Source organism: Amphiura filiformis, chromosome 3 (assembly GCF_039555335.1).
Source record: "Amphiura filiformis chromosome 3, Afil_fr2py, whole genome shotgun sequence".
NCBI classification, from domain to species: domain Eukaryota; kingdom Metazoa; phylum Echinodermata; class Ophiuroidea; order Amphilepidida; family Amphiuridae; genus Amphiura; species Amphiura filiformis.
This window is the reverse complement of record NC_092630.1, coordinates 79,648,993-79,672,469: the sequence shown is the minus strand read 5'-3', so window position 1 is coordinate 79,672,469 and position 23,477 is coordinate 79,648,993. Positions and strand designations below refer to the sequence as shown.

Here is a 23,477-nt window from a genome sequence, read left to right as displayed (position 1 = left end):
AGCCCCTATGGGTCATGGCAGGTCTGCTTAAGGGGGCTCCGGTCCCCGGACAAGCAGGCGGTTCCTTCGGGACTGCTAAGCGGCGTCAAAGGCTCAGCAGCCAGCGAAAGCACTGACTATACGTCGGAGCAAAGTAGCAGGCAGCAGAGCGGTAACCACCAGCGAAAACCCTAGCGGGTTTTGTAGCAGGAGGATACCAGTCCTCTAGCGAAAATCCTCACGGGGTTTTAGCAGGAGGACACCCGTCTGTTGCAGGCATATCTACGGGCTCAAACAGCCACAGTAGTAGCCAGCGACGGGCAGCATGCAAGGTACCCGGGCTTGCCTGGGTTGAACCCTAGCATGCATGGGTTCGACAGAGACGATACCGCGGCTAACGCTGTGGGTGTAGTCTTAGCAGAACCAACTGGGGTTGGCACACGGCAGCGATCCATGGCGGGACCGCCGAGTGATACCCTGGGCCCTAGAATAGCTGCTGGCTGTCCACAGGGACTGGCTGGCGATTATTCAGGGGTTGGGCTCGCAGTCTCTCACGGGACAGCGACCCAGGTGCATTCGGTGGCAGCTACAAAGGCGAGCTACGGCTTGACTTCAGTGGTAGCCGCTATGCACCCGCCCATAGCTGCCGTGAGTGGTCCGCCACACACAGCGACCTTGGGCTTAAGCTCTAGAGGGTACAGTAAGTAGCTTGAACAGCCTAGCTGATCAACAACCCACTTATGTCCTCGAGAGCCAGCGGAGCGTGGGTGATCCATTACCGTCAATGGGTCAATTACCCTCTCTTGATCGATCACTGTCAAATCAACAGGGCATAGCTCCATTGATTGGCGCTGCCTATTCAGGTGGCGAGGTGATTGATCGGGGTATCTGCGCTCAGCTACCCGTGGTACTAGGCAAGCTCCCTCTAGCCAAGGGACAGCCGGTATAGCGGGTACCCATACACGCGGCTTGATCCTTGCGGGGAACGCAGTGAGGCATGGGTACAGTGGTACACAGCCGGGAGCCCTCACGGGCACCTACGCTGGAACCATGCATACAGCGGTACACAACCGGGAACCCTCACGGGTACCCATGCTAGTACCGCGCCGGTACCACGCCAGCACACAGCTTGATCCCCCAAACAGGGAACGCAGTGTGGCGAGGGTACAGCGGTCCACAGTTGGGAACCCTCACGGGTACCCACGCTGATACCGCACCGGTACCGCAGCACTCCGCTTTAGTCGCCACAGTCTCTGTGGCAACAAGGGGAGGCGGTGCTGGTACTGCAGTACCATGGGGTTACCCTGGTGGCGGATCCTTTCAGGGTCAGCTGCCGGCTGGGTATGCCCGTGGTACCCGCCGCAGGGTGTTTCTTCCACGGCCCAGCACCGTGGCAAGTGTCGCCAGCGATGGCCACGCAGTACCAACATCAGCTGTTGACCAGGCCAGCCGGCATGGGGCTAACCCAGATCTTGATCAGGGTAGGCCCCGTGCGGCTAGCGCTAGGACGGCGGCTGCGAGAGCATGCGGACCCAGTGGTGCCATGGCGGATACCTCAGGGTCTTGCGGGAGTACTCCCTCTTCTGCTGGCAGGTAGTCGGCGAGCCACACAGTGGTTATGCCTTCTTACCCGCTTTCAGATGCCCGTCCTCAGTTACCGTCATCACAGGGGACGCCTGCACTCTCATTCCCGGCAAACCTCACGGGTAGATATCGTAGGGCTGTCGAGCTCAGTAGAGCTATGACGCGCGTGCTTTTGCACGCTTCCTCTGCGATGTAACGCGGGAGGACCACAGGACCTACCTGAGGGGATCCGAGAGGGACCCAGATGTCGTCAAGCGTATCACGCTCAGACAACATCTGAGCTCTTCCGCGAGGTGAGCCTATTAGCGGTGCTAACAGCTAGCCTCAACGAGAGCTCCATGGGCCTAGCCCATAGGGTGTCCACTCAGCGCCGGGGGGAGGGGCCTGCCACTCCAATCGCTCAACGCGATGGAAAGGCAGGGTCCTTTTCTCTTTGGATGCTTCTGCGCCACGGTGGAGGACCGTGCAAAGAAGCTACCAACGGGAGCACTCTGAAGAGGTCGGAAACTGCCCTTACCATGGGTAGGAGCTCCGACTTCAGCAGGCCGTGCACCACCAACAGTACCCGAGCCCACTACCTCTGCAGCACCCATGTCTGCGAGGCGCAAGGCTAGCACAGGAACAGCTGGCAAGCCCGAAGAAGAGCAAGCGCTCTTCCAAGGGAAGCTAGGCAGAGCATTCCTGGGGGCTCAGCGGTTTTTCCACAGGGGATCTCCCAGTGGACGACCGCTTATGGCTTTCACCCAGAGGTGGGAAACCATCTCTTTGGCGCCTGGGTATGGTCAGTGGTGAGTGGGGGTTACAGACTGGCAACCCAGTCTCCCCACATTCGTCTGCACATTTCAGAGGTCCACAGTAGTGCCGTCAGGCGGCCCCCAGCGTCGGGCACTACTGACAGGATCACACAGCTTCTCACGAAGCGGGCGATTGTCCCGGTCTACCCCCCGTTCTACGGGTGATCTTGGAGGTTTACCGGGACATTGTTCGGGCGATCATAATACGGTGGTGTACGGGTACCAGGTTTTCAGACTATACAGAATACTCAGCATGGTAAGAACCAGTGTCGCTATTCTTAACCACCAAACTTATTAAGTAAGGAGGTTTATGTCTGTGATCGCGTGGTCTTTTTGTTTCCCGACCGTTGGGGAAAATATTTTCTGACCTCGCGAAAACCATCGTTACCGCTCCCGATCCCTGATCAGATGCTGACCAATCTTGTACCTCCATCCGTCGGTTACTTGCTAGATCGATCTTTCAGATGTTGATGCAAGAAGTATCTTAATCAACATCGGAAGCGGTAAGATCGACCGGTGTACTGAGTCTAGTCCCAAACAGAAATGTTTGGTAGACTCATAACCGGTGCGATCTTACCTTTCCGATGTTGATTATCCCGACCCCGCCACCCCTACAAGTTTGGTCCGAGTAGGGGATCCCAAGTCGGATAAGGGGCGATCATATGGTGTGGCGTCACCTTTTGGGTGAGTCCACCGGGGATCGGGGGTTTTTGTTATTTATTCATTTATGTGGGACAAAATTTATTCATTTATGTGGGTCAAGCTGCTATTCAACTAGTGTGCATCACTCCACATGAGCTCTGACAAATCACCATAATTACGCTGTTTTTACTTTGGATTACCTATTGAATTTTATATCAACATCTTCATCTTGATGTCTGGAATTTACTGATCAACTTTATTTTATAAACTTGATCACTGTTTTGGAGAAAATATATGACATTTGATTTCATATTTTGTATTATAATTCAACTTGGACTACAACTCTACATCACTGGTATTGATTTTCTTCCAAGAACATCCTGCCTATATAACAATGAACTTAACGAGCATAACAAAGGGAGCTGTCAATCATCTATGGCAGTCTTTCCATGGTACTTTCAATGGATTTACAAATGTGGACATATTTGATCACTCTATGTGGAAAATTGAACCAAAAACTATGTCAACAACAATAGCTGTCAACCCAGATATATTTGATCAACTATCTTATGAACTATGTACTAGATATGGTACAGCAGAAGACAAGGGCAGGTACGGCCGTATCTTCAGATGTGTTATGCCTGGAGATACATTACAACATGTAACCATCACTTGCTATGCATCTACCAACACTATCTCAGTCCAAGGATCACTCCATCAAACTTGGATAGATACCATCTTAACAGAAATTGGTAACAAATTAGCAGAAGAGAATGTTGCAGCCTTCCCTTCACACCTGGTCCTTCTACTTCTACGCCAACACATAACCACGCTATCTCATCATCGGACAAAAGTGAAAATCTGCCAACATTTGAACTCAATCACGAACTGATGACAGACTCTTCTGTTCAAACTAGAGTTACATCTTGTGATGCACAAACTCAAACTGACTCCGCTCCAGATGAAACACCTCAACTCAGAAGGAAAATTCAAAGCCTGCAAGACAAGGTAAAGGATTTCACCTCACAGCTACAAGAATTTAGAGACTTGCGACAAAACTTTACCCAGATTTCATCAGCATTTCGCATGAACTCAGTGAGCGTAACAGTGTACTAGAGGCTGAAATTTTCAGTCTAAAGGAGACCCATGTGCAGAACTTTGAACTTCCCAAAACAGCAAGGCGCCTATCCCAGCCAACAGAAAGTGCACCAGCAGTAACAACATCAAATTCCTACAGCGCTTTATTTGATCAGGTAGCAGAAACTGCTGTTCCTTCAGCCCCCAGCATCGACTTGATGACCCCAGACAAACATGTCCCCGCTTAACTCAGCAAAGTCAAGGCCTACTACTAAACCAACTCCAAGACCAACAAGACAACCTACAAAAAGTACTAGTGAGAAACCACCGCAGAAAGAATGCCCACAGATCCTAATTTTTAGTAACTCTATATGCAAGCGGATTGATGAAGATAGATTCTACAAAGGAAGGTCCACAAAAGTGGAGCAACCATAGTTGAGATTCAGAGACTTGTAGAGGATTGTGAGTATGTAAACCCAAAACATGTCATCCTACAAGCATGGACTAATAATGTAAAGCGAGAATCAACCGAGGCTTGTGAAGCCAAAGCGAGACGTCTTGTCAATGCAGCTCTTCAGAAATTTCCTAACGCAGCACATCATTGTATCAAGTATTCTTCCCGACTCATCCCCCTTGCAAGAAGTAATGTCTTAAGCGGAGTTATATATGAACTGAACACCATCTTTGAGCGAAATTGTCGCGCTAGTGCTCGCGTATCATTTGCAGACCATGCCTCATCATTTGTTACAGAAGGAGGACATATTAGAGAAGACCTATATTGGGACAAGGTTCACCTGAACAACCATGGCATCAGCAGACTTGTAAGGAACTTTAGAAATGTAATAGACTCGCAGTCAACCCCTTTTATGTGGAGTCAACATCAGCAAGGAACATAGGTCTTTCTTCTCGTATATATAATGAACATGGTGAAAAACAATGTGAAATTAAAAGGACTATTTCAAGCAATCAAACTGATCATTCATATTGTATAGGTTCTACATGTAATGATAACACATCTTCTTCATCTATGACTATTGTAAATAATTCTAATAATAACATCAATAGCCAAAATGTAAATTCTATTTATTCACCTCATCATCATGTCTCAAGTGATACCTATTGTGCTCATAAAGTCACTCCCTCTCATCACAATCATCCATTCATTCATTTTCATTCAAGTGTTTTTGATGTTATTGACCAAGGTAATAGTGATGATACAAGTAGATTATGTTTTGAAAAAGCAGATGTTTATCCTGAAAGTACTTCTGTAAATTACAATTGTTCCCACAATATTCCTAGTAATAACAATGTTCATGTAAATAATATAACAAATGATATAAATATTGTAAATAATATGAGTGATGACACTAAACATGTTAATGCTATTCTAAAGAAATCTGTACATATAACTAGTGCTATTACATGTAGTAGTAATAATGATATTTCAATCAGTACTTCTGATATGGAAAATGAAAATTCTCATGATGTTTATGCCAATGGTGCAGACAATGGAAATCTTGATGATGAAGAAATTACTAGTGTCACAACATGTGACAACAATGAGTGTACAAACAAGTGTTGTAAGGTAAAAGATAAAAATAGTACCGGTAAAAAAAGAACTGAAACTTTAAAAACTGTAAAGAATGTCAAAATTTGCAAGAAAACTGAAAATGATTTTTGTGGTGAGTGTGTAAGAAAAATCTTAAAAAATGATCTTTATGTAACTTGTAATAATTGTACTCTTGATTTTCACCTTAGATGTGTTGATGATAATGATGTTAAGCAAAATAATAATTGGTATTGTAAGAATTGTTTTCACAAACTTGCTAATGATGAACTTCCTCTTAATGAGGGCTTTATTGATTTAAAGTGTAAGATTAGGAAGGGTCTTAAAATAGCTCATTTAAATATCCAGGGTTTAATCCACAAAGTTGATGAGGTTAATTTCCTTTTGAATGACAATGCTATTGATGCATTATGTATTAATGAGACTTGGTTAGATAAGGATGTTGATGACTCAGAAGTAGAAATAGATGGTTATAATACTTATAGACTTGATAGACAAAATGGTAAAATACGGGTGGAGTTTTATGTTATGTTAAAAACAGTATTTTGTCAAAACAAAATGAGGATTTATATGATAATGATATTGAAGGTATTTTTATTGAACTTAATTTAACCAACACAAAGCCTATTTTAGTTGGCAGTATTTATCGCCCACCAGACTGTACTGTTGATTTTCTTGATAATCTTGATGATATATTTAAGAAATGTAACAATTTATATGATGATGTATATATTTTAGGAGACTTTAATTTAGGTCAGGTTAAAATTGGTAATTTAAGAAAAGTGACAAGGTTGGCAAACAATTCTAATATGAAACAAATTATAACAGATTATACAAGAATAACTGAAACTAGTAAAACAAAAATTGATTTAATATTTGTATCAAAACCAGAACTTATTATCTCATCTGGTGTTCATAGTTTAGGTCTTAGTGATCATTCATTAATATATGCTGTAAGAAAATGTAATAAGTTGAAACTTCCACCAAAATTGTAAGATCCAGATGTTTCAAAAACTTTAATGAAGCAGATTATATTGATACAATCAAAAATATTGATTGGGGTAGAATTCGTAATATAAATGATGTCAATGAAGCACTTAATAAATGGCAGTCTTCATTCAATGCTGCCTGTGACAAGCATGCACCATTTAAGGAAAAGAAAGTTAAAGGTTATTTACCTGAATGGGTGAATAGTGAATTTTTGAGACTAAGTAAAGATAGGGACTACTATTTTTCAAAAGCACATAAGACAAATAATGCTGAAGATTGGAGTAAAGCAAAGTCTCTTAGAAATAAAGTAAACAATATGAAATATTCACTGAAAAAGAGTTATTGTAACGAGGCTATAAGTAACAACATAAATAATAGTAAAAATCTTTGGAAAACAATTAAGAAAATTATACCAAACAAAACATCAAGTATACCTACAGCAGTTGTTAAAAAGAATGGTAATTACTCAGGTAACAAAAAGGATATGGCAAATGAGTTCAATGAGTTTTTCACTTCAATAGGTAATGAACTTGGGAGTAAATTTAATAATAACAATGATAATTATGTATGCACTTGTAATACTATATGTTCTCATCAAAATCATAGTGTAAACAAATTTAGTTTTAGAGCAATATCTAATGAATTTGTTCTCAAACAAATAAGTAAAATGCAAAATTGTAAATCGTCAGGATTAGATCCATTCAATGTAAGGTTATTAAAGTTGGCTCGCCTTTCATCTCAAAATGCCTTGTTCATATTTGCAACCTGTCTTTGAATGGGTCTACTTTTCCTGATGCATGGAAGAAGGCTAAAGTAACTCCAATATTTAAATCGGGTGATAAAACTAATGTTAGTAACTATAGACCTATCTCTGTATTACCAATTGTATCAAAGATCATTGAAAGAGCTGTCCATGATCAATTATATGAATATATGAGTAATGTAGGACTGTTATCAAATGCTCAATCAGGATTTCGTCCAAATCATTCCACAACAACAACCCTTCTAGATGTGCAAGATTACATTTTAAAGAATATGGATACAGGTTATGCTACAGGCGTTTTATTTATAGACTTAAAGAAAGCATTTGATACTGTAAATCATGATATTCTGATTAGGAAACTTAAACAATATGGGGTATATGGGGATGAATTATTATGGTTTAAATCATACTTAAACAACAGAGAACAAACTGTTAATGTTAACTCAACTCTTTCTGACTTTAGGCCAATTGATATTGGTATTCCTCAGGGCTCAATTTTAGGTCCTTTACTGTTTATCATTTTTGTTAACTGTTTACCTAATGCTGTGTCTGAATGTAAAACTGTAATGTATGCTGATGATACCTCTTTAATGTGTAAAGCTAAAAATGAATCTGATCTTAAAATTCAAATGGAGTCATGTCTACAAACAAAATGCTTGAAAAGTTCAACAATGTACATTTATTATATAACAACAATGATATTGAAAGAGTAGATGAGTTTAAATATCTAGGTGTAAAATTTGATAGCAAGATGTCTTGGTCAGCTCACGTTGATAATGTTAGTAAAACTATTTCCAAAAGAACTGGTATAATACAACGTATAAAATATTTCCTTCCATATAAAACCACTGTAATGTTATCAAATGCTCTTGTTATTCCCCACTTTGATTATGGCAGCATGGTCTGGTCAAATTTTAGTGTAGAGTACCATAATAGGCTTCAGGTACTTCATAATAATTTAGCTAGAATAATTCTCTCAGCAGATATAAGGACACCAACTAATGATTTAATGAATACATTGCAGTGGGTTAAACTTGATCAAAGATGGCATAATACTCTATTAATGACTGTTTTCAAATGTTTAAAGAACGAATATCCATCATACTTATCTTCTCAATTTGATTTTGTTCATGATAACCATAATCATATAACTAGAAATCATACTTCTAATACATTGATTGTTCCAAAATTTAAATCAAATTCAGGTCAACGTACTTTTCACGTCAGGGCAGCCTATGCATGGAATTCTTTGCCACCGACAGTAAGAGTAAGAGCAGATGGAAAATATGACTTTAGGCCAATTTCAGTCAAAAATTAAAGAAATTTAGGCCTGATCTACATTTTGTTCATTTGCTTGCTTATTTTTTTGTATAAATATAATTATTGTATTTCTGTATTTTGAATCATGGTATTTATAATTTTCTTGTATTTGATGATACCATTATACTTATTTGTAATACTAGTATATTATGTATGCTATTTTTGTAAATATTGTGTATCGTAATATATTTTGTTGCTATAATATGTATACAATGAGGGCCTGCTTGAAAAGCAGTGCTTGTCACTGAAGCAGTATTACCCTCAATAAAGAAAGAATAAATAAATAATAATAAATAATAAATAATAAAATAATAATAACTATTGGTTTTTTTCCGCATCTCGGGATCGATGCAAGAAGTATCTTAATCAACATCGGAAAGGTAAGATCGCACCGGTTATGAGTCTACCAAACATTTCTGTTTGGGACTAATATGCATGAGGCATCATCAGAATTAGAACAGATAGTAAGTTATAATGCCGTTGATGACCTGTAATACTTCGTTTATCAGACCAAGAACTTATATTTGTGAAAATGTATTTTTCCATTAAGTTAGGTAATAGTGCGGTATTGTAAAAAGTAGTGTTATTGGTAAACTGAAGAAAATCACAACACTGAAAAAATACTACTCATCATCATAGAAAGCATGTATGGACAAAAGAAGGTAATCTTTTTGAAATATTACTACTTTTACTCTACCTGTTGTATGAGGTAAACTCAGGTAACAATTGTAACAAAAGAAATTGTTGTGTTGCTATATCTGAAAATCAATATATCCGACTTCCAACTGATTTTGCTTGATCGCATCACATATGTATGGTATTAACACAAAAACAAAACAAACCCAACCGGTTAACCTTGTTTCTCAAAAGAGCTCATTTTACATAGCTCTTGCTTATTTTTTAGCTATCTTGCTTTCTTATGAAATTACAGAGGTACAATTAAAATAGATATATTACAGCAAAAGGTTATAATAATTGTATGCTATTGCTCATTTTAGCTGAATGCCGAAAAATGATTTGTCTGTTAAAATTATATTATTATGTATGAATTCTCTTGGATGGATCAGGAATACTAACCATGTATGCAGTCCTCTGTGGCTCACTTATGCTGAATCACTGGTAAATGATTGATATGCTGCCCTCAGGCTCGCGTCTACCATCTGATCCATGTTTGACAAATAGCTATTCGGCAGTCTGCCAAAACCATAAGGATATAATATACAAATATGTGACCATTCATGACGAAATCCAGTGTAAAAATTCCAATTTTGAGTACCCAAATCTTTATAAAACAAGTTTTAAAATCATATATCACTTGTCATAACTGCTCGGGAAATAGGTGCTCAAAATCACTTAACACTGGGTTCGTGGTGGATGGTCAAATATAGATAGCAGGACTTAAGGTAGCATTAACAACAGGTGCAAAGTGTTATTTTTATATCATAAAGCTGCTTATTGCAATTGTTATATATAATCTGCTATCTGCTGCTTAATAATCATTTGTTTGGTATTATTTGGCATCAAAAATCATCATAATTGTACAGAGTACCAGTACACACTTAAAGTATGAATATGCTCTCTGAGTGCAGTGTACATAAACATGAGAAGATGTGTGTACATGCACAACTCTGCTGCGCATGTACACACATCTTATAATTGAAGACCGAATTAAAAAGACTAGTTTGCGTATGACGTCCTGTCAACCAGACCAAAAATGCTGTACTAGGCATGTCAGCAGCCAATCACGCCGTTCCTTTACCCTGACATCAGACGCAAACTAGTGTTTTTAATTCAGTCTTCAATTATAGATATTCAACTGTGTGTTCAAAAGGTTGGTCAACTAATCCAATATAATTTAGTAATACTTGATGCACAGCTAAGAACTCTGTACAAATACGATTGTAAGCTTTACTGTTAATAGAAATGTAGTCATGGCTTATACAGGGATGTAAAGTAGGGATGTAAAGCTGGTCGTCCATTTCTAAATCCTGTCGTTAACACACTATTGGTGATTTGCTAAATCAAAAAATAAAACAAAAATGCATTTTTTTTGTTAAGAGAATGGACGTGCTAACATACCCAAATGATAAGACTGAATACGGTATAATAAGGGCAAAATGTCACATCTTGGCTAATGTGGAGAGGTTTGTCTGCTTGTAGCTACATGCAATTGGAGCTTCATGATTATCAACACTGCGATTTATTCCATTTTTCCAAATATATGACACTGCCCTTGGTAGCATTCTTGCAGAAGCTATGACAATCTGTTTTAAGTTTGTTGAGCAATGGCTGGAAGTAGCACTTGATAGTTTTAACTTTCCAATGACTCATTTCGTTAATTTTACTAATGCTGGTTTCATACGATCATGTCGCTGCTTTGCCACGATTTTGACGTCAGTATGCAATCAGGCCAGCAAGCTAATACATCGATCACTCCACCACTTTGCCCAAAGTGGCAAATCACTTCAGGAGCATTACCACTCTGAAATATAGCACAGAAGTTTGGCCAATGAGCAAAGAGTGTTAACACTTGCTTTCAGAGTCATGACCCACTTGCAGAAAAATGCAAGTGGCATGATGAAGCGTCACACAGCTCAGTAGCAATCGGCATGACAGTATAACTCGTTATATATGCTCATAGTGTAGGCTTGTTTGCAGACAGTTTTCTGTACAGGTATTTTAGTTTTTGTGTAGATTAGGACTCTTCAAGTATAACATGTAAAATAATTATCCAACAGTCTACATTTAAATTGCACATCCACCCTGGGCCTGGATTTGTGCAGCACCATGATTCAGTGTCTAACACATGATACCAGTTCCATTTCAGACTTTATATCATACCACGCAATATTGTATATATTTGCCTCTACACCAGACTATATGTTACCATATAAGCTCTTCTTATTCTTCTATGCAGTTACGTAAACAACTCAACTCAGAGGAACTGCAACAGTTTGCAGCCATCCCACGGGAATATCGTCAATCAGGGTCTATCAAAGAATTCTGTACCAGATTACAGCAGCTCTATGGCCCCAATAGGACTAATCTGTTTCCAGGTAAGATAACAACATCAGCAACATCAAAAGTATTTGAGTATTCATTGGTGGGAAATGTAGGGTTGGGTTTAAAGCCATTGTAGAAGTCATTCAAATTGAGAGATTTACAACAATGGGCTAACAGAATGGTCTAGTAGTACATGCTAAACTATTCTGATAATGTTACACACAATCATACATGGATATTGATGCCTACCTAAGCTTTGTTTGATAGCATATATAAATGGCTTTTAATATTTTATTTAGCAGATTACAGAATATGGCTTCAACTTTGTGTTATCAAGAGTCACATTGTTTGTTGCAAATTACCAGCCATATGGATGGCACATGACAAATAGTTATTGGTGTAAACCAAAGAGAGAAGACCCAAAGAGTACCGACACAGAATTGACCCAAAGTGTACCTCCAACATTAAAATCAGCATAAACCTGATACTGAACATGCATATTCAATCTTAAATGTTACTGACATGTGTATTATGCGCACATCACAAACAAGTAAGCATTTTCATTTGAGGTTATCAGACGAATGGCAAATTAAAATGTGGAGGTACACTATTTTGCCCTCCATCAGTGACACAGAAACATGGTGGAGTAGGTACTCTTTCGGTCTAATCTCTTTGATACAACAAAGAAGTAAGCAGGATAATGATGTTACAATGTAGTATTTTACAATGTATACAATTCTGGTGATTCACGATATGATGCGCCACCAGCGGTTGCTCTTGCTAGTCCAATTTTTTACCTTCTGGGTATTTTGACTTTTAAACACACAATGACATTATGTTCCTGCGTTGTATTCGTATTACATGGGCTTTGGATGTCGACATTTTCCCATTATGCACTGGGTATTTTGACCTATCCCCCAGCAAATGCTGGAGGCGCATCGTATTGTGAATCAACCGAATTTAGAAGTGTGAAGAGAGTTGTCAGCTGTGTTTAACATACTTGTAAATAGTTCACATCAAACACCTCTATCCAAATTCACTATTCCAGGAATGAGAAGTTTTGTGCCCAACCAAGATTTGCCACTGTTTGAGCAGTTCCTAAGGAGTCATGTAGACCCAGCGTATAGTGTGTACAGGACACGGGCCGATTCAGGAGACTCAAGCTCCATTATGACCTCCAGTAGCAGCATGTCAGGAACAGCTCACCCAATATACACAATTATGGATTTTCTCAAATTCCATCTATTCCAGTTCCATGTCTGATGTACATTAATATGTGGTACTAATAAAACTATTTCTTTTTAAAAGTTAAACTGGTGATGATGGTGGTGTCATTTAGAGGCTGAAAGGGCAGTAGTTAAAGATGTTACCAAAGACCTTTCAAAAGTTGTAGATTTGAAAGGATTTTGGCAGCAAAACCAATTGACAGTGGCTCTCTAACATACCACTAATGTCAAACTTGTTTCACACAATATTAACAGATATCTAATTTATTGTGTGTATAGTATGTGCTTGATTGACACGTTAGTTGGGAGTGGTAAGAGCAGACCATTTGCTGGTTTTCAGTCGTGAGTTCCAATCATAAATCTTTGGACATTTGAGCACAACATATCTACACCTTGAGTTTATGGTTGGTTAAATGTTTTGGCAGCTACTCCAAGTCTTACTGTTCAGTAATGTCCAAAAAATTTGTGATCAGACTAAGCTTATAAAATTGTATTTAGGTTAACCATATTGAGAAATGAGCTTCAATGAAAGTACTGAGTCACAAAGATGTCCATATAATGGGATTTCAATTATGCCTTCCTGAAGTCAATATACACATGATAATGAAAAAGTTATTGCATAACTTATTGGGTAGACAGCAAGGTTTCCTCCCATATCATGCAGATGCCATTGCTGTAAATGAGTCTATCATCCTAAAAATCTAAATTATTACAGCTAGAGATTGCCAAGAGAGAAAGCATTATAAAATGTATGTACATGTGAATTCCTCAGTTTGGTTAACCTAAATGAATTCGTAGTCCACTTTGCTCTTCACATGTTTCTCTCTTCTGCAGCCAGCCAGCCAGGATCGGGGATAGCAGTGCCAAAGATGTACTAACTATACTAGCTGTGCCCACTAATCTGCCACAACTAATATATGCAACTTTTATTAACCCATTTCATAGAAAGATTGAGTCACTCACACAACTATTGCTTTGTAAGAAAATGTGTATGTTACTCTCTTAGCCGCTTGGATAGTATTTGTTTCGTTGGTCAACACGACATTGCTTCATTCTATGGTTGGATCTCATTCTCTCTGCCTATTCATACATTCATACATACCAATTTGGGTTGTGCAGCTAGCTACTTTACTAATCACACATTGCCACTCAGTATACGCTAAGGCAAGACTAATCCCCACAAAAAAGTATCATTTTGAAATTAAAGTCATGATATATGGATATAGTGGTCCTTAATCTACTGCAATATTTGTTTTTTGGGCAACCATAATATTCAGGAAGCAATGAAATACAATTCATTTTAAGCACAATACCATTTCATACATGCACTACTTGGTTTACGCTTTAGTAAACTTCACTACTTGGTTTACGCGCTTGACATAAGCTATGTTCTTCTTCAAGAACTGCAATTCTGACATAAGGATTATATTAATAGACTCAAATATGAACAGATGCAGGATGTAGCTGAACAGAAAGTGAGATACTTTATGTGGCAGGCAAATTGTTCAAATCTTAGATCTTTGACTTCTGAGTTCATATTTTGGAAAGTAGAAATTCTGTTTTAATTACTACTACCAACACATACATTGTGTAAACTACTTCTTGCTTAGCATTATTCATACCTAATGTTACCTACAAGAGGTTCATTTAAAAAGGAAATTGTTACATCATATTCATTTCCTCGATACTTGTGTAGCAGGGCACTCTGTAGTATTCAGATTAATTGTAATATGGTTTAAAAGTTACCTGTATATGTTAACATGGTTATTGTATTCATACTAATCTTAGCTTTCTTTACAGGGGAGGGATGCAATGATGGCTAATATATGACTTACAAATCAAAGATTATGCTGACAAAACTCGCTGAAATGTATACATTGTTTCTCTCTTTCTTATAGGCATGAGACCATACATTCCAGAGAAGGACATTGACCATTTTGAAACATTCCTTGAAAGACATGGACTTCAAGACCATGGTAACAGTATCTATGGTTATCCAGGAGGTCGTAGGTCAAGAAGAACACCCAGTGAGGCCTCCACATCATCAACAATGGGACCTGATATGGGACCTTATAGTCATTCCATTCCCTCAGAAATGGATGAACTTGATCGTGCTCTATTAGATGTTTGTCATGAAGTTGAACATTTGGAGACTACCATAGACTCGTGACACAAGGAGCTACTTCTGAACAATGTGCGCAGGTTTCAAGGAAGCTGAGATCCATGAGAGTGATATGGGTGTGTAAATTACAAACATATGTGTGTACCTCTCAACCATAGATGCATCTGCTGGCTAACTTGTAGGAATGTAGAGGAACAATTGTGTTGCACTATCTTTTCTTTTGCAGTGGACAACAAATTTTGAAATGGATAATGTAGCAAAGATGGTCTGTCTCCATATCTGGGGAAAAACATCATTAACCATCTAAATGAAAGAATAGTCTTGTGGTCCAGTTTTGAGTGTTAACCAAGTTGGAAAGTTTTAGTCTTGGTCTAGTTTCAATTTGAACCAAGTTGAACAAAGTTGCTATTGACTGGTTTAAATATATTTTACAAGTAATGGTTACAAAAATGTGTTAAAATTAAGTAAAACAGTTTTAACTGTTACAGCAGTTTTACTGCTGTAATTAAAACACAAGTGACAAATGGTGCATTTATCATATTTCAAAATGAGTTTGATAACAAAATATATTGAAAATTAACTTTTTGACAATTTCACAGACAAAATGTATTGGGCTATTCTATTTGAAATCCATACACCCGTATGGAAGACATGACCTTCATCTCACAAGGGGTGTAGATTTCAAATGAGTTGCCTATTCACATAACCCCATTTGAAATCTACACTCCCTGTTTGGGAGATTAAGGTCATGTCTTCCATATGGGGTGTATGGATTTCAACAGGAATGGCCCATTAGCAAGCATAATTATGATCAATTGTATTTGATATTATGGGTCTCCCACCAAATCTCATTTAAGCAATTACTACATTCTATTGTGAATTTGTCTGTATTTTATCTATAAAAACATTTCAAATTGCAAAATAAACCTATGGCTCAAAAGGGACATAGTGTATATTAGTTTCCAAAAGAATAGGGGATGCACAGTTGCCATCTTTGCACTCCAGCAACTGTGCGAAAAGAGCATTGAGTTTTACCAAGAACTGCAAATCATGTTCACCTGATCAAGAAAAATCTGTTGACCAAGTGAACAGAGAAGAGCTATGGGCTGTAATGGAAAAGTATGGCATCAGAGGTCAGCTGTAAGACAGTGTGAGAGCTTTATAAAAGGACAGCTAGTGTACTGCAAGAATTAGGCACCACAGCTGTGAATGGACCCTAGGCAGCCTTCTGTAATAAGCTATAATAGCCCAATGTCAGGAACTAGGCCAAAAAGAAGAGATGGGCAGAAGAAGTCAGGGAAGTACTTTCTCAGCAAGACATGAGCCAAGCTACCTGACTAACCCAGGAGAGGATACTACATTTCTCCGTGATGATATGAAAGGCACTAGTGGAGGAAGACAGTAAAGTACTAATGAGTTTGCTGTAATGATTAAAGAGTTTAACTTCAACACTACACTATTTTTCGCTCACCTGGAACGTTTTCACTAGTTCGACTAGCGTTTCCTCTTTTAATATAAATTTGCTTTGAGATTGTTATCAGATATTTTGACATTTTATTCAAACCATTATCAAAAATTGGACATATCTTCACAAAAGTTAACCTTGACCAGACTCACTAAATAGTCACACATGGTAGCTAACTTGTGAAGCCAATAGTCATTGCAAACATAAGTCAGAAAGTGTGCTTGTCAAACCTGTTTGATTAAGGTTAAATGATATGATTACAAAGTATTCTTTCCTTGACCAGGATTTGAACTGGAGACCTCTGAATCTAGTCCAGGCTCAAATCTAGGTCAAGGATGTTTCTTGTTTTCATTTCTTGGTCAAATGGAAAGAAATAACTCGTAAGTAGATCTTATTTGTTTGTACTGTGTATTTGAAAACAGTTGGTGGAATACACTGACAGAGTAAAAACTGAATATATGCGACACGGTTTGGTCCATGGAGGCCATAGGCGGCAAATTTGAAACTGAGATAAAGGCAAAAAAGTTGGAGTAAAACATTAAAATACATAAGAAAATAGACATCACAAAACTTCATAACTTAAGAACCAAGTATGCTAGACCTTTGGTGTTTTCAGTATATGATAGCCTGATGATAAGGTATTAATTATAGTAACTCAATTTTCAAAAATACCTCCTTTGGCCTCCATAGACCAGATCATGTCACATATGGAGTTAAAATATGAATCTGACCTCAATTTACGCCAACTTTATGATTGATAAAGCATCACAGCTATATTATTTACCTCATATATTTGGACTATTTCGTACACATTTACAAGAGTGAAAGGATGGTGATGTATTTCGTACACATTTACAAGCGTGAAAGGATGTTTATTTATTTCTCTATTTTCAATAAGCTCAATTGCTGTACAGATGATTATGAAGACAATGTGCAGAATTGTAAACCGAATGAACCTCTATAAGAATATATTGCTCATAAATCAAAATTTAAAGCTGAATTTATACTCTATCGCTTTAGCAAAAAAGTGATTCTCACTCGTGCTCAGTGTTTAATTCCATTTTCAGAGTGCCCAGTCAATTAATCGATACAAATCACTGAGGCAAAAATGATGTCGCTTTTGCGAATTGAAGAAATCTCAACTCCCGAGTGACATCAACCAATCATTTCCTATCAGCTGGAGCTATAATTTTGCTAATTAATTTACCTTCCTCGATCATTAAGTTTCAGAGGTGAATTAATTGAAAGCAATAATTATTGACAGCAATGGCTGTTCTAAAAATGTATTCTGTGGCCTTTTGAATATTTTAATTGTTGTCTGCAATCGCGATCACTGATATAGTAGAAATGCAAAAGTGACGAGCGATGCATCGCAAAATTTGGTGATTGCCCAACACTTTCCAAAAGCGATGCATTGCAGTCGCTCGGCAATCAAGTATAAATTCAGCTGAAGGCTCCAAACATATTCAGTATATGCATGATTCTTGGGATAATTTATTAGTAGATATGTTTGTGCCAATGTTAAATGCACAGATCAGGAACTTGTTTTTAGGGCTCTTTGCTTCTTTAGGATTAAGAAACTGTAGTATCATGCTTAGTTTTGATTGTTTGGTAATTGTTGAACTTGAACTCAAAATTCTTTGATATAAGTAAGTTGTTTGAAATTGTGGATCATGTGTTAAAGTCGGGAATAATAAATAAGAGTTTTTTTGTATTTGAAGATTTGCATCATAACTATTGATACATGTATTCTTTCTTGGATTGTTTTCAATGATTTCCCTTCCATGTCATTACTGGGGGTATACACCAACTTGGATATGTTGTAAATAATTTAAGACTGTTTCAAATTCACTACAATGACTGTTGAATTAATCAGTTTAAGATTTTTTAGTTGAACAAAATTACTGTTGCTGTCATAATTATCATGTAAGTTTGAAATATACAGGTCTTGTCTTTTTAAAATGTCAGCAGTTGTGCTACAAATCATAGCACAATATTAATGGCATTTATAATGTGCATCGATCTTGTGACACTTCCTAGGTGCATAAGGTGTTTAGTTGTGCTGTAGGGGTGTGATTGTTTCAAATTGCTTTGATAATATAAGACGTTGATTTACTGATGTGTATGCATCATACACTTAAAAAGTGAATGATTGATGTTCAAACATTCTGCTACAGGGAACAAAGTTCATTTTGGCTTGATCCTTGTGATCACAGGTTGCTTGTTATGGTGCACAATCACATACCTCAAAAGACAAGGTCTGGTTTCAAGTGTGATCCTGACTGGCCAATTGAATCATGCTGATGAAATGAAGATTTCAACTATGAAAGTTCCACTAATGTTGATGTATTGAACATTGATTATGTTTGTAGGTGCTAATTATTATGTCTAAATTTCTTGCTTGGGTAAGTTGAAGCAGGTAGATGAATATAAAAGTCACTGATTGTATTAGATTACCATAACTTTAAATTGAGAGTTTCTTGTAACTTCCATAACCAGGCTTTCATATTAGATCACCAAAGGTCATCACATGTCATGACCTTTAACCCAATGTCATGCACATAATCCCCTTGTACCACCATTATATCAACACATAATATGTACACAAATGCTCAATTATCTCTTCTGAAGCTAATTCTATTTAATCTATATTATTATAAGGTGCTACATCCACCCTAATGGCATATAGCAATCAGTTTTGATGATATATTAATCTAAGGCTTCCAAATTTTTCAGCACTTGCTCATCCTCAGTGGGAAGGAGCAATGTATATGTGTCTGATGCATTGAACTTTGCTATCAACTTTTTTGTAATGGAGGTCTTCATTTGATCTTATAGATGAGTTGACCTATGTGTGTTGAAAGTCAGTATACCCTCGGTTGTTTCACACAAGTAAAAACAAAATAACACACATGGTGTGTGACAGACCTCATAAAATCTTTTCAAAACCCAACTTTCAAAACCCTTTTTGTTTTAATTTTGTAATACTATGTAGCACCTGTAAGCAAGTTTGATAACATTTTTGTTATTATTTGCTTTGAAACCAAAAGAAATGCAAATAAACCCAACTTACTCCATGTAGACTGCTGGGTCTCTTGTCCTGCGATTCTTATGGCGTACCAACAGAGGGCATACTAAATGTTAACACATGTCACACATCTGTAAGTAGGCCATATGTAAGTAGATGGTTGAACATTGAATGAATATATCTTGCATATTCATTTGACATATTGTTCACTCTTGTGTTTTATGTTGGTAGTTTCATTGTATGAGGTAATGTATCTTTTACACGATTTAGACATATTTGTGTATGTGCACATCATAAAATGAATCGCATAATATAGTAAAAGGCATATCATACTCGGCAATCGTTACCTTTTTTTGTGACATAACTTCCGACGTTTATTGGATTGCTGATATCTGGTCAATAAATTGCTAGCATACTGCAGCGCTAAATTGCAACCAGTTGACTTGAAGGCAACTTTGTCACTATGTCACAACTGGGTGCTGGTAGCAATTGTGATATGCTACTAGTGTTTGATTGGTAGGGATTTTTTAATCGCATGCTGTGACTGCAAGTATGATAAGCCCTTAAGACACAGACACCGCAACCACAAGTAAGGTTTCATCAGGTGTTCAGCAAGCAAAAACACTCATTTGCTCATTGTTGAAAACAATGATTGCTGGAAGTTTATCATCAAAGCATCAAAATCCCAGCAGATGCAAAAATTTTGTAAACCTGTTATCAATGGGCTTATGTTTTGGCCAAAACATTTTAATAACATATGTTAGATTATATAAAAGTCATGCAAATGTTTTTAAAACATTTGATATGCAAAGAAAACATTTGAACAACATTTTAAGAATATTATTATTATATAACATTTGTTGGCAAACATTTTTGTAAAATATTTTACAACATTCTGAATATTAGAATGTTGTACAGCAAGTTTTCAAAATGTTTTTGAATGTTATTGAAATGGTTTTTTTAATCTTTAATATAACCCAACGATTAAACCCTTTTACATGTAGTCAAATGTGTTTTGTTTGCTGGGAATATTGTGAGGCATTAAGCCCGTTATATTCATGGAATTAGTAATAGCCATTATTTTTGTTGCTTGAATTACCTTGAAAACAGCCTGGACACAGCTCTTATTATTAACAATCAACATTTGTTCTACTCGCCAAACTTTGAACCTCAAAGGATAATTGAATCCATATTTTGTGCCTTTTGTATGAAAAGGACCAATGGCCAAACATCAAATTCTATGGAGAGTATATAAAGTATTTCATAGATGAAACCAAAGTCTTAAACTCTTTTGTCTCCTTTCCACAATGGACTATTCCAGTAGAAACCCACACACCACAAGGCACGCATAGCCTGTAGATTTCAAATGGAGTCACCCATTCAGGAAACCCCATTTGAAATTCACACTCCTTGTGTGGAATATCCGGGTGTGTGGATTTCAGCATGTTTACACAGGAATCTATACTTCCTGCATATCTTAACTACACCAAGTATTAGGTTAGAATGTTCTTCATTCTTTGTATTTCAGATAGCACTAAAAAGTCATTCTGTATAAATCAAGTAAATTAAATAAATGTCTTAAGTTCACTCTAGCAAGTTATTATATTTCAGTGATAAAAGTTGCTTGGTATTTGATGTTAATTAGATCCTGTTAGAATACTTTTGATGTGTGGTACAATAATGAAACCAGATTGGGAGAACTCATATCCACTGTTTGCTCTTTGCACAGGCAAGCAAAACTACTCTACCTCCAGACTGCATGTGATCTGCATAATGCCCGTGTTGTGCTGATAATACATGCTAAGCATTACACACACAAACCTATTTGATCCTCAAGCCATTGTCATTTGATCGCAGGCCTTTGCCAAGTGCCAGAGGTACATTTTTAAGTCAAATCAGGTTCTCGCACTCTAATTTATAAATTTGGGTAAGATAGAAATTCAATATGATTCACTTCAAGTTTGGTAGTGACGTATGTGCGTGTTTTGCTTGCTGCAGTATCGTATCGCGCGAGTTCTCTCTGTTTAATTTCTTTGGGTAAGATAGAAATCCAATATGGTGGATAATTCAGTGTTTAGCATGGGCTACACAGATTCCAAGTTCTCTCGGTCTAATTTCTTTGGGTAAAATAGAAATCACATATGAGCTAGCGACTGTAGCTAGCTGTAGTAATTTTCTCCCATCATCATTCATGTACAAAATTGCTTTGTGTTGAAGCCCATAGCACATTGTTTTAAAAGTTGTGCAACAATTGCAAGTACAATTTATTTAAGTAAAGCTCTTTTCTATGCTTTTAGGTATACTATTGTCTTGATTCCTGAAACGATCTGTGAATTGTGTAAATGTATCAGTGGCGTTGGTTTTATGCTGCGCTTTGTACAAACAAAGCTCACAAGAACAAACTATGATATGTGTAGCATATATTATGATTACAAAATTGTGTTATTTTGATGTAAATGTAAAGGTTGTTTTATATTGTAATATATTATATATATATTACCTGCTTTATGTGCTGGTATTTTGTGTAAATAAACTTTTCTAAGAGGCTTTATGTCATCAGCAATTACGTTGGTGTTTCTTGTCTATTTCTGCCTGTTAAGTTAAAGGTGCATGTCCAGATTAACAACATCGTCCCTCCCAAAAAACTGAGATTTTGGTATTAGATTTTCTCATATTTTCCTCATTACCCAGTAAATTTTGATGCCTGAGATGGTGTGAACAAAAGCGTATTAACTAGTGCCCTGCAGGGCAAAATTTTTCCACCCCGATCCAGCCCATCCTGAACAATTTGAAAAATTTGATTCTGACATTTATTTTTTGCACACCAGACCGGCCAATCCGAACTTCTGCTAGCCTCATCCCAATTTATTCTATCCTTTTCAGATCTGATCCGATCAATGACGGTACATGTATTATAAGGCCCCGTATCCATAGGCTGTTCCCTTGTGGTGTGTGACCTTGTTCCGTGTTCACAGTTCACTTGTTCCCATGTGACCTGACACACAGACAACGAACCTTTGTTTTGCTTAGTAGCCGTATCCATAGGTTGTCTGTGTGGCAGGTCACATGGGAACAACTGAACAAGGGCACACGCCACAAGGGAACAGCCTATGGATACGGGGCCTTATATACACTTGTTCAGTGCGCTATCAATGTACCATACATGTATGTGTATAGTAAGGCTGGCATTTTCAGGCGGCTAGTGGGTACCCGCCGAGATTACATTACCGGTAGGAAATACCCTGCCCAGGTACCGAAATTCAAAAAAAAAAAAAAAAAAGTTTCGGTTTTGTAGTGTCCCTGGACCTAGACCTAAATGCTAGGATCATTCATGGTTGACCTAAAAAAATAATTTAAAAAAATTTCAAGATGTTTTGTTATTTTTAATATGAAAATTGATAATTTGTATTCATGTCATAGTCTATTAATGATTTCAAAATGCATTGAATTTGAATGTGTTACAATGGCAGTTCTCGTATCGCGGTTGGAAACATCTGTACTTTTGTACTAGTGTTGTTTATTTAATACTATATATATTATTTGTTGTTAATCCCGACCCAGACTGGAAGAAAGAGCCCATATCCATTTCAACTTGGCAAGAACTTCCACCTGTCCAGCTCAACCCCTAAATTTTAAATTTTCTGCTGTTGTTAGTCCAGAGTATTTGGATTTTCAAGTTGCCCTGCAGGGCAATAGGGGTAATGACAATCTATCACATGGGGCATTCAGGGATGGAAGTTTTTAGGATCAATCTGGAATTCCAGATCTTTTTTGGTCCAAATTTCAGCTCATTTATTTTCAGCCCAATTTGGGGCTTTTTAGCCCAAATTTACACGCTTTTTCCTGATTTTTTCAGATTTCAGGTTTTTTTCTTCAGACCTACTTACATCCCTGGGCATATAGTACACATTAATTTT

The 23,477-nt window shown here is 37.7% G+C and overlaps 1 protein-coding gene across 3 annotated transcripts in view; it reads left to right on the top strand.

Annotated features, from left to right (window-relative positions):
* LOC140149220 (cerebral cavernous malformations protein 2 homolog) overlaps positions 1-22,126 on the top strand; it is a 42,392-nt gene extending 20,266 nt beyond the window's left edge. For 2 of the 3 annotated variants that reach the window (XM_072171441.1, XM_072171440.1), the window contains exons 10-11: positions 11,634-11,772; positions 14,844-22,126. In XM_072171441.1, the coding sequence (XP_072027542.1) occupies positions 11,634-11,772; positions 14,844-15,115 (411 nt within the window). In that variant the 3' untranslated portion in view covers positions 15,116-22,126. Of the gene's footprint in view, positions 1-11,633; positions 11,773-12,767; positions 12,999-14,843 lie in introns of all 3 variants that reach the window. The other variant, XM_072171442.1, reaches the window with a different exon arrangement.
* The last annotated feature ends 1,351 nt before the right edge of the window (positions 22,127-23,477 follow it).